General features: G+C 39.3%; 1 protein-coding gene across 3 annotated transcripts in view; it reads right to left on the bottom strand.

Annotated features, from left to right (window-relative positions):
• Positions 1-390: 390 nt before the first annotated feature.
• Positions 391-13,266, bottom strand: part of LOC111872547 (WAS/WASL-interacting protein family member 2) — a 27,108-nt gene continuing 14,232 nt past the window's right edge. For 2 of the 3 annotated variants that reach the window (XM_023866578.2, XM_023866580.2), the window contains 4 exons: positions 10,446-10,544; positions 8,408-9,175; positions 7,490-7,661; positions 391-2,276 (listed from right to left, as the gene is read on the bottom strand). In XM_023866578.2, the coding sequence (XP_023722346.1) occupies positions 2,173-2,276; positions 7,490-7,661; positions 8,408-9,175; positions 10,446-10,544 (1,143 nt within the window). In that variant the 3' untranslated portion in view covers positions 391-2,172. The remainder of the gene's footprint in view (positions 2,277-7,489; positions 7,662-8,407; positions 9,176-10,445; positions 10,545-13,266) is intronic. The other variant, XM_023866579.2, reaches the window with a different exon arrangement.

The raw sequence follows: 13,266 nt of genomic DNA, 5'->3' as shown, positions 1-13,266 counted from the left end.
TACCTATGGAAAGGGTTTAGTGAATGTTCCTAACCAAATAGGCTACTGATGAAACATGAACTGTTACTGTCCATGAAGCTATATTTCATAGGAACTGAGGTTCTCACTACAGTGGTTATGAAGAGTTCTATCTTCTCGGATATAATGCCATACACACCACTGAATGTCAACAAACATTTTGGAGGAATATGTCATCTCCATCTTCAGGTTCGATGACTAAGCCAAGCAAGAAACCAGTGTGAAGAAGGCAGCAAGCAGAACTCTCAAGCTGGTTTCTTGCTTGGCTTATTCTCTGACCCTAAAGATGGAGGCAACACGTTCCTTCGAAGCACTTGTTGACTTTCAACAGACTATATGGCATTTTATCTCAGAAGATAGAACTCTTCGAACTATCTTTTACTTTGTAATTCCTTCCTGCCTAATCAAGACACTGGAACACTTCCTCAAAATTAAGATCTGGTATCAGTATATAAAACAATGGCAATTGTAACATGCAGCCTTTACTTGCAAACAAACACTGTGTTTGGATTAGTGAACAACATCCTCTTTCTTTTTACAAAGGCATGCACACGGCATTCAGGAATACCAACACTGCCTTGTAATGTACTGTGTATTCTTTGGGGTTTCTGCAGAAACTGTATTCCTTCCTTCTGAAGATTCTTCATTCTGGAAGCCGAATTCAATATGAAAATAAATGTTACTTCTTTAACATCACTTCATGCCCAGTTACAAATGTTTACAGAGATCGTGAAATTTTAATGAACACTTTAAGCTTAAGAGTGCCCTTCCATTGTTCATAATACTTCAAATTTGACCATTCAAAACTAAAAGTAATTATATTAATAGAGCTGTCATAGTTAATTGATTAACCAACCTAATTATTTTACTGTTGAATAATCAAGACATTTTATCTAATATCATTAATTTCCAAGCTTTGAAGTGGAAAATGTCACTTAAAATATTGGTGTGCTCATCAAAGCCTTGCCCATAGGTCTCTGCACCACCCAACTGTAAAATACCTTAAGTAATGTTCTCAGTATCATTTTCCATGTCATTATTATTCACCAATTAATAAATCAGTTGTTTTGACCCACTACATTTCTAATAGCCAAGTAACTCATTAACTGGTTGATTAATACATTATATACAGTTAACTAATTAAAAATGTTGGCTGACAGTCCTAGTTATTTCTGCAACCCTGAAAAAATTACTAGACTTCAGAATAAATAATACATTTCACCCCATCTACAGTTACAATTAGCATATCTGCGAAGCTTAATTTATTTACCTGCAGTTCCCTAGTCTCTATATTATAGCACCACATCTATTAACCCTACAAGTGTTAAGTGTAAAAAATTTCAACCTGGTGAAGTTGTCTGTGGTGCCCCAGTTTAATATTTTGATGCTTTCAAAAACTGCCATATTTGACTGCATGTGATATTTAGATACATTTTATTTGAATTACATAATTAAGAAATATCTAGAAGTAACCGAATCCATACATTTCAAGTTCTCTCTGAGTTCTTATACAGTACACATTACTTACCAGCAAAATTAGACTCTCAGAACACAAATGATAGTGATAAAACTGAATTATGTGGAAGAAGGCAGTCAGCCTACTGACACTGAACATGGAGAAACAGAAAATAGTGTCAGTTATAATGTGAGTATATTTCTGACGATGGGAACACTGATTCAGCATCTGGAAGCAGTGACATGAGGACCAAAGGTTCAGAACGGTTACATCACAGCAAGCAAGAATGAAAGAATTGCAGTATCATTGTTAATAAAGATTCTAAAACAAATTTTTGAACAGAAGCTGCTAATATAATAAGCACCATTTTGTGCATTTTTAATTTTGGGTCATATACAGCTTGGGGTTATTTTAGTAAAGGGTGTCCAAAACCCTTCCAACAATTTTAGAAAATAATTACTTGTATTGTATGTAACTGGGATCACTTGCATGGTTGTCCATCATTAAAATTTAAATATTAAAATATCACACAATTAATTCTCTTCAGAGTGGTATACGATAAGACTGTGTGTTGAAAACTGTATCAGTGGTCTGCATCTTTGTTGGATTTGACTTTGCAGTGTTATGGCTTGGCTCTGTAGGGATTAAAACTGGCACTTGTAGGGTTAAACATCAAACATCCCAAGTACCTCAGGCTGCTAGCAATTGGATGTATCGCTGCTGTACATCTTGCTGCTCAACTGGATGTGCATAGGTGGTTGTGGGGCCTGCTGCTTCGCAGCAGAAGTTACCAGCTGTTTTACTGAAAGGAAAGTGAATAAATGTACAAAAAATGCAAAATAATTACATTCAAATTCAACCCTGAGTCCCCTTTATTTTAATACTTTCTTCATACTTCTCTGGACCACGGGTAGGTGATGCCTCTTTATAATACAATTTTATTTGCTGCAATGAACAACAAAACTCATCTGCACTAATAGTGTAATGAAGCAATTCCCATTCTCAGTATATCCTAAAGAGGTTTTTGTATAACTAGCATAATATACTAAACATTATATTGCATGTAACTTTTCCCAACTCCAGTAGTTCCCACACATGTACATCACTTTCCTGTTTCAAATTAGAAGAATGGGTCTCACCCCCCCCCCAAAAAAAAAGAGCACCATTAGAAGAGCACATATTTAAATCCAGTTAAAAACATGTCCTGCATAAAATGATATCGTGACTAAAAATGGAAATTCAACAGCACATACCACACACTGTACCCAGGAAACGAATTTATGTCAGATTATGTTATGTGCAGAAATGAATGAGGAACAAAGCAGATATTTACATAAATTGACACCTTGAAAGCACTACACAAATGGCACCAAGTTTGGAGGGACCAGTGGTTACATTTTGAAAAAGTCTGCCTCATGCTGTTTCCTTTACCTTGCTTCTTTCAGTCTAGCAAAATCTGTTGAGGCACTGTCTCTGTACATCAGCTTACATACACTGAACATGAGGCTTCACTAAACAGAATACTCAGTTTTTATTGCTGCATTACGAGTATACTGTAAATATTGTATATAAATATATTACAAAACTGGCAAAGGGTGTAAAGCATTATCAGTTTCTGATAATCAGAGATCATTAAGAAGACAGATGATCTACATTAAGTGATCCACAAAATGGTAGCATAACATCTCAGCAAACCAGCGTTGAGGCTAAACAACATTGCTAGGCTTCAGGGGTGACTACAGACGGGGTTGTGGACAACTGGATTTACTGACCACTCACAGGTGGTAACTACAAATAACTACAACACTATCACTGATTTTCACACTTCACAAATCATGACATGAAAAGTCTTCTCCAGTCTGCAGTGTCTTCACTAGTCACTGCATTGTAACGAATCTTAACAATGTGCCATAGCTCAAGCAGTTAGTCGCTGGCTTCCCACTGTGGTGGCCCGAGTTCGATCCCGGGTCTGGTCAAGTGGGATTTGTGGTGGACAAAGTGGCAATGGGGCAGGTTTTCTCTGAGTACTTCCGTTTTCCCTGCCAATCTTCATTCCACCAACTGCTCCACAGTCACCCTCACCTACCATCTGGGGTTGGTACAATAGGCCAGAAGTGGCTGCAGTACAAGGGACTTAGTCCCACCCCACTAGCAAAAAAAAAATCTTAACAATGGAGATTCTTCAGCTTCTGTGGTCATGCTGTTGCACGCTGGCTAATACTCCAAAACTGAACTACAGCAACATCTCCCTTCAACTTACCTCGCAGAACTCAACTCCCATATGACAACTGAACTCACTGATTGATTAATTACATTAAGGTGAGTTTATTTTAATTAGAAAAAGCTGCGCTCACACACAATATGATATTTTGACATACAGTGCAACAATTTTAGCAAAACAGAAGACACCTGATAATGCCCAGGAAGAAGGGTGACTAGATAATAAGTTGCAATTAAGACAGCAATATGTGTGACATAAAAGATATATTAATGAAACAGGATGCTACACTCATATCACTCACATAGATGAGCCCTTCTTGAGAAGGTGCCAATTGTGCAGCTACTCAAAACGTTCCCAGCATTTTATGGAACCCAAAGATTCATTACCATGTTCACAAGAACCCTCCACCGGTCCCTATCCAGACCCAGGTCACTCCAATCCATACCATCCCATCCTCTCTCTCTCTAAGATCTATTTTAATATTGTCCACCCAACCTACATCTTGGTCTTCCCAGCGGTCTCCTTCCTTCCAGCTTTCCCAATAATATCCTATATGCATTCCTCCTATTCCCCGCTCATGCTACATGCCCTGCCCATCTCATCCTCCTTGACTTGATCATTCTAATTATACTTACAGAAGAGTACAAGTTATGATGCTCCTCATTATGCAGTTTTCTCCAACCTCCTGTCACTTCATCTCTATTTGGTCCAAATATTCTCCTCAACACCCTGTTCTCAAACACCCTCATTCTATGTTCCTCCCTTAATGTCAGAGACCAAGTTTCACACCCATACAGAACCACAGGCAAAATTATAGTTTTGTGTGTTCTAATTTTGTTTTTAGACAGTAGAAGAGAAGATAAAAGGGTATGGACTGAACGACAGCAAGCATTACCAGAGTTCAATCTCCTCTTAATTTCCTTCTGAATCAGGTTTTGATTTCTTATAATCATTCCCATCTGTTACATATCTTTTGCCCTGCATATTGGTGACGAGATGGGCCAACCTCCTTAACTATTATCAATTAAAGTTTCTCTGTCTCTCTTTATGGTATCTATGTTACCCAGTAGATTCACATCATCAGCATAGACCAACAGCTGATGTGCCCATTTAATTTCAGTCCCACCTGGTTTTCTTCAACCTCCTTAATGGTATATTCTAAAGCAAAGTTGAGCATTTCCTTGTTTTAGGCCATACTAGATAGGAATATTAACAGACAAATGTTTACCTATACAGACTTTATCATATGTTTGGTTTAATCAGCCTGACAAATTTCATGGGTATCCAAACTCTATCAGAAAGCTGTACAATACTTCCCACCTGACTGACTGACAGGCTTTCTTGAAGTCTACGAATAGCTGATGTACTGTCTCAATGTACTCCCATTTTTTCTACAGTATCTGACAAATGCAAAAGAATTGATCCATAGTTGATCTGTTACATCAAAACTCACATTGATGATCCCCAATAATTTCAACTATGTATGAAAGAAAGAATATAGGAAAATACTTTGTATGAGGTTGATAGCAGTGAGATCCCCCAGTAATTACTACAGTCAGTTTCATCACCCTTCTTGTAAACTGGTACAATAATAGACTCCTTCCTCTGATCAGGCAATTCTTCCTTATGCCAAATAGAAGTAATTAGCTTATGCATCTTAGAACGTAATATTTCACCTCCTGTTTGAATAAGTTCTGCCGGAATATGATCACTACCTGGCGATTTTTTTGTAATTTTGCAATAGCACTTTGAACCTTAAAAGGTCTAGGATCAGGTACTAACAACTCAGCTGCATGTATTTCTATCTGCCTAACATCATTGACCCTAGGTACATTCTTCAATAATTGACAGAAGCAGTTCTTTCACCTATTCAAAATACTGTGGGAATCTGCAAGCAGATCGCCATTCTCATCCTTCACCAAGTTACTTCTAGGTTGGTAACCCCTCTTGAAGTAATTTATTCCTCTATACATGTCTCTAATGTTGTTCTTACTGTTCGTTGCAAGCTCAACATTTCTGTCTTTCATATATTCCCTCTTTTTATCCCCGAAATACCTACTGGTTTCACGCCTTATATTGTTCAGATTATCCCCATTTATCTCACTTGGATCCTGTAACCACTGCAATTTGACTAGTGTTCTTAGCTCTAATAAATCTCACCATCCTTGCTTCAGTTCATAATAACCTAGACTCTCCTTGGCAGAAATTTTGATATTCTCTCTAACAGTTTCCCAAGCTTTATTAACAATCACCTCAGTGTCCAAGTCTTCCAAAGCTGCAAACCTATTTGAAATTTCAACATGATACTGTTCCTTATCCTCTTCATCATTTAATTTCTTGAGACCGAACCTCTCCATATGAACTCTTTTGCTTAATTTGCTTACTCATTGCCAGCCTTTCCCTAACCTTTGCCACCACCTACAGGAAGCTTAAATACAATATATACATAAATGTTACATATAAGCTTCTGAACTAGCTACATGGGCCAGAACGAACACTGGTACTGGAGCAGACTTAGCCATTGGGCTGTAATTAGTCCATCCCAGGTTTTTCATGCTCTTCTGTGAGGTATCACTACTTATGCTTTTATACTGAAATGATATGGCTGCTTCAGTATCAAGAGGGATTGTGGTTCGGCCAATAAAATAATCTGATCAGACACTTTTAATCCCAAAGAGAAATATAACTAGTCTCTTCTCAGGTTATGGATGTTCACACTTCTATGCAACACTGTGCCTCTCACCTTGGATAACTTTTGCTTTTGCATGCCTGCTCAAAAGAACTGTATGGGAAAATGATAAAGTGGGCTATCTGATATCAGGATGGTTTGTAGTTTTAGAACTTGCATGCTACATCTAAAAGTGTGGTTAACTTTTTTACCAGCCATCATAACAATAGACAAGGTGTCATTCATCACAACAATTTCATTTTGGAAAGATACAAGACAATGCCAAGAGATGTTCTTCATCAAGATGTTATCCACTGCAAATGTCCTTTGCACCGCACACTGACCTCTTTTGGTACAGGAGAATGGTACCTCAGCACTTCCATAACTTTCTATTTACCAGACGTAGCCCTTGCTGATTAACACCTTCCTTACTTACTCACTCACTCATGGAGCTCAGCCCTTCTTGTGGAGCCACCAATTCTGCAGCTACTCAAGAATTTCCCAGCATTTTATGGAACCCGAAGGTTCATTATCATGTTCACAAGAGCCCTCCATTGGTCCGTATCCTGAGACAGATCAATCCAATCTATACCATCCCATCACCATCTCTTTCCAAAAATGAAAGCTTCTATCAAGGAACACACGTTGCAGTTGGCAGAAGAGGTGAAGAGGCTACTTTGGTAGTAATTAAACAGAATGCAGTTAAGTGCTTCCACAAGTGGCAGAGCAAACACATACGTATGACAGTGAAGAGGAACTACTTTGAAGGCTTAGTCAAGTAAAATCCATCGTAACAGGTGAACTCACACGGACAGATATTCATGAAATTTCTTTCTCCTACAAGAGCATTACTGTTCCTGCACAATATTTATAAGTAGACTGTCCAGTATAAGAAAGTTTCATGGTTTTAGAACTACAATACTGCATTTTTTGCAAGACACCTTTTTGCATTTACAACCAGTGACCACACATTTTACTCCTTTCATGATCTCATTAGATTAACACAGTATTACTGACTTCCATTTTGCTTGAATTGGTACATTTTTGTTGTTATTAAAATGCCCTAAAAGTTATGGTTTTAATGTTCAAAGCTACAATATAAATATGTTCTCTTCTGTTAACTTACCATTTCTACTGTTGTAAATTTTACACACTCTTTGGAAGGGTTGTGGCGTTGGAAATTCATGCACTGAATGAAAATACTCAGAAAACCTGGCCTCTAGTTCACTACACATTGATGATCCATTTCGTATTGAAGTGTTTCGAACGGGTGGTGGAGGGGGAGCAGAACTTGGCACCTGAGAAGCACGATCACAATCAAATTCCAACATCCCACTCTTACAAATGATTCACATCACATACTTCATAAGTATAGTTAGTGCCTCGTAACTTTAGCTGTGCAGAAAGGTGAACGGTGTTGAGGAGCAAGCGAAGCTGTACGCTTGCTGTGATGACATTCAGAGCTACTCTGAGTGGAAAACATTGCCTGCAGAGCAACACAACGTACTATACACCTGACCACACTCCAAGATGCTACATTCCAAACAGGCAGTACCCATGCTAACATAAGCTGATAAGACATCCGCGAGAGATGGTATCACCCCTCTACCACGGCTAGACTTCCGAGGAACCAACAGTACCTTCTAAATAAATATTAAAGATTTCATAAAATTAACACACAAAATGTTATTGAAACAGTACAACGGTATATCTCAGTAACAACACTACAGTATATTTATAACATCCTTCAAAACATTTAGACAACAAATATTTAGCCGTGACAAAATCACATTCATACATGATGAAACAATGTTACATGTGTAAGAAAAATGTTAACATGGTCTGTGATATAACATTAAAAATACTGACACACTTAAAATACATCACCCCAAATGAATGGAAACAACAAGTCTATACTGCTGCATTCATACTTCCTAATTACAATTTAGATATCAATACTTTTTATGGATTTTATAAAATTCTCTTATCAATTTAATGAGCACATTATTCTCAACTAACTATTCTGATAATTCACTGTACTTACTGCTGGAGCCAGTCTTGTCTGCAGTGAGGATGATGGGGGTGCAGGGGAAGTCCTGTGTGGGGGAGGTGGTGGTGCAGATGTTGGAGGTGGTGGTGGTGGACACTGTGGAGGGTTAACTCCTCCACCTAATGTCCGCAAAGGTGGAGGCGGTGGTCGGGCCACAGGTGGTCTCAGGGGAGATGCCATTCCAGATCTAACAGGGCCTGAACATGGAGTGGAGGGCAGAGGTGTTGAAGTGGGAGGTTGCGGTGCAGCTGACTTTATTCCATGATGATTTAAGTTTGAGGGTAATGTGGCAGTTCTTGGAGGTGGTGGAGGATTAGAACGATACTGATGTAATGAGTCTTGGGATTGATGGAATGATGGTAAACCTGAGCTGCCTCCACGGTAATTCCCGAGATATTTAGTTGATGGTGGAAAAGGAAGACCTTGAGGTGGAGCAACTGGTGGTGACCGTGGCACACGCATACTCTGTGCTCGAGTCACAGGAGGTCGGTTTGTGTTTCCCACTGTACCATTTGTGACTTGTTTCTTAGGTGGTGGTGACGGTTTACTAGTGATGTTGGCAGCATTTGGTGCAATGCCAGGAGGCTTGGGTGCCAAGTTTGGCTTGCCATAACCTCCTACAGGTGGTTTGCTAGGAAGTGAAGGAGGACCACCACTATGTAGGAAGCTTCGATTATTCACATGATCAAGGTTATTGATGCTACTACTACTTCCAGTTTGGCCAACTGAGCCACTGCCTGTCAGTACTGAATCCGATGCACTCTGAAACAAAAGGAATGTGTTTTACCACTACAATCACAATCTTCAGTTTTGCACATGTGTACATGCATATGTGCAGGTGTATGTGTTTCTGAATAGACCTATATTAAAAAGTCTGCCGCAAATACTGTTAGTACTACGAGGGTCAGTCAAAAAGTTCCCGGAATGGTGGTAGAGCATTCTAATGGTAGGACATATGGCAATGCTTACCTAATCACCTTCAAAGTAGGACTCCTGCGTGCGCACACGCTTGCTCCATTGATCCTGCCATTATTGGAAGCAGCGGTGGAAGGCTTCTTTTGGAATCTTCTGGAGCTCAGCTGTCGCATTCAATTTGATGTCCTTCATGGTTGCAAAACGTGTCCCCTTGAGGCCCATTTTCAGAGTAGGGAACAGCCAAAAGTCACTCAGAGTGAGATCCGGAGAGTACGGTGGTTGAGTGATGACAGGAATGTTTTTCTCGGCAAGGAATTGCTGCACAACAAGCGATGTGTGGCTCGGTGCATTATCATGATGCAGAAACCACTGTCCCTGCCACTTGTAGCGCCGCTTCCTCCGAACCGCACTGTGCAACCTCTGCAAAACTTGCACGTAGAAATGGCCAGTAACAGTCCCAACTTCTTGCTCCAACTCCATGATGGTCATTCTTCAGTTCTGGATGTCGAAGGTCTCCCGCTGCGCTGGTCATCCTCTTAACGTCTCCTGCCCATTCTTAAACCGGGAAAACCAATCGTAAACTGCGGATTTCTTTAGTGCGGTATCACCATAAACTTGTTGCAGGGCCAATAGCATCCCTGAAGCAAATTTTCCCAATTTGCATATGAACTTGATGTTCACACGCTGTTTGAACTGCAACATTGCTTCGAATGACCAACACTCATGTTTAATTCAAACGGAACAGTAACGACATTGCACACTGCAACCTGTCCAGATCTGTTGCGCCTGCAAGCAGACATGCTGAGCTCCCCACCACAGCAGCGCATGCGCTATCTTATCACTCGTTCTCCACCTGCAGAGGAATTCTGGGAACTTTTTGACTGCCCTAAGTATTTCTTTCACTACTGGTTCATTTAACAAAGCTGTATCAACACAGAGGTTAGAAAGGAAAAATGAGATATAATTTAAGAGCAGTTCTGTACAATCTGCAGACATCAATACACTGTAACTTCCTGAGGGTTCTTCCTTGTTTATGTTATTTGATATGAACCATTAAACACTTCATCCACCTTAAAAAGTACTGAAAACTGTGAAAACTTTATAAACATATTCTTACTGTAGGCATAGATGGTTTCTGAGTAGCTGGAGGAGGTTGTGGAGGAGGCCCTCTGTTCTTTATATCTCCTGGAAATGGCCTGCGGACCACATCTTGGCTCTTAAAGATAAAAATAATGTTCAGTATATCAATTTCAAAATAATGCAGTAGAAGAAATATCTGGCAAGTATTCTATGCAAAAATTACAGAAATTCTTTCAATTTACAAAATTCAACAATGGGCCATTATAACCCTTATGTCCTAAAACCCTACCTTGAGGATGATTACAAGTATGAATGAAATTCTTCTTTTACTGAGCACATTTAAATTAGAAAACAGTTTTTTAAATCCCAAATTTATATTCTGTCTGTCATGTTTCATAATTTCTTAATAATACAGGGAAAAAACTGACAAGGAAAAAGAAAAGTCATTTGACTGACCACACTCCAAGAAAACTAAATTCACTGGCAAAGCAAAATTTATAAGTTCATTACAATTTACATAGTGCTGCCAGATGTGATGTCATGGCAGTGCGTATGAAAAGTAGTGTAACATTATAACTGAAGACAGTGGCATTACTAGGTTACAGCACAGCAAACAACTCATCAGCATGACTGCACATGCAACAATAAAGGAACTGTGGGAAGCAGTGTTTTCTATGCAGTCCATTCTGACAGCTACATCACACAACAAGAGAAGAACTGTTGGAAGAGGTGTTTTCTGTGCAGTCAGTGCAGAGGATATATAATGAGGACCAGCTGCCATTTGACAAAAGAGTAGGAGGTTGGTATGAGATGGCCGACAGCCCATGAGAACATGAGCTCAGGAGAAGAGGAACATTCACCATTGGAAAGTGATACCAACCAGCACTGTGAAGGCCATAACTGAGAACACTAGTTTGTTTGTTAGGGATCTGTAAAGTGAAGTCGCGACCTAGTTAAGATTACAAGAAATCTGCTGACCAATCCAAACACAGTCTATAGTCACTCGATCACGTACTGTACTATCTTTTGGGATGTAACATTTTGTAGTCAGCAGACACTCACTGACATTTCAGACAAACATACAGCCTCCATCTTGATGACTAAGACAACCAAATTGGTGGCAAAAAGAAGGCAGCAAACAAAGTGGCTTTGCTTGCTGCCTGCTTCTTACTCGCTTACTCTTAGACGCTGAAGGAGGAGGCAGTATGTTCATCTGAAACAATGACAAACTTACGCCAGATTACACAGCAACACACCCAATATTATATGGAGAAGCGATGGATAGGAAACACAAATGTTTTTCTGATGCATATACTAAGAAAATATTTACTGTAAATTTGTAACCACTGTTACATTTTACATTACATATGACTGTGAGATATTCAGGAACTACACATGACAGCATGAAGATGTTACAGAAAACAGGACAATGGCAAAGTACATTTCCAAGCAAATTATGCAGGCATATTAGTATTAATGTAACTACATTAAGCATGCAATAAAGGGATACACAACCTTAAAAATACAGTAGAGTGATCTTAGAAACATCAAATTTTCATTCTGTTGACTAGGGGTTCCCTGTAAATAGATTCTGTAAAACTGAACGTCATTAATACATTATACACTGCTACTAGTGTCTACTATCTTCCACACCCATGTAGAGTCTAGACTGCTGCAAGCATTCCTGAACCAAGGCTAACAGTTACCACAGTTCTGGAAACACTGGACCATCATGCTGATTGTGACAACTGCAGCTTGTTGTACACCAATTTCTGATTGCTGTTATTTTAATGCTTCCAAATTATCACATGAGTATGCCATTAGTGCTATGTCTGACACAACTAAAGGGTGAATGCTCATTGTTTTACATCACTACCTACTGAACTATTATTACTGTTTTTACTATTTCTGCTACTGCTGTTGATACTACCACTACCAGCACTATTATTACTACCATCAATACTACTATCACTACCACTACCACCGTCAGCATTATTACTACTCATATTATTTTACTTATTCACAAATTCTATTATGCAAGAGTTGCAAGTTTCACATTCTAGCCACTTTACCCATAAACAGCCCCCGGTACCAAAATGAAGGAAGCTTGATTGGCCCAGAGCCAGTCACTACACTCACTGAGCTACACCAGTCACAGCCATCATCATTATTGTGGATGTTCCTGTTGCTGTTTCACATACTGACAATAAAGGCGGTAGGCATGCGCCTGTGTGTGTGTGTGTGTGTGCGCGCGTGCGTGCGTGTGGGGAGGGAAGAGATATGTTCTTTATATGTACATGGGATCTATAACAGAACTGTGAAAATGGTATATGCGGTGTAAAAACAAAAAGATGTTCTACACTAGCATTATCTGCTAAGGGACCTAAAACTAGGTATACTACTTTGAAAAAAACGAGCAATAAAAATAAAAATACACTGTTCTGTAAAATATATACAGTGTGTCCAGATGAAAGGTATCCAAAATAAAATAATTATATCTCAGAAAGCATTTATTATACACATTTATGGGTTACAAAATTACAAAGGGAAATTATGAGTTTTTTCTGAGTATATAACTTTCTCAGTAAATTTCTGTGGACTCCCTTGGTGGCACAACAAATATCTGGACAATATTAGACCTTGTTCCACGTTGTTTGAAGCATGTTGGTGTTACTGTAGCCACAGTGCCCCTTATGCGGGCTTTAGGGTGTTGAAGGTCGTTGATCTTAACCTGGTAGACAATATTCTTCACATAACCCCACAAGTAAAAATCCAATGGGGTTAAATCTGGCGACCTAGGAGGCCAAGTGAATGGTCCACATCTGCCAATCCATCTCCCAGCCATCTCTCTGTCCAGG

Source organism: Cryptotermes secundus, unplaced genomic scaffold, assembly GCF_002891405.2.
Source record: "Cryptotermes secundus unplaced genomic scaffold, Csec_1.0 scaffold690, whole genome shotgun sequence".
Taxonomy (NCBI): domain Eukaryota; kingdom Metazoa; phylum Arthropoda; class Insecta; order Blattodea; family Kalotermitidae; genus Cryptotermes; species Cryptotermes secundus.
The sequence above is the reverse complement of the archived record's forward strand: the minus strand, read 5'-3'. Positions and strand labels throughout refer to the sequence as shown.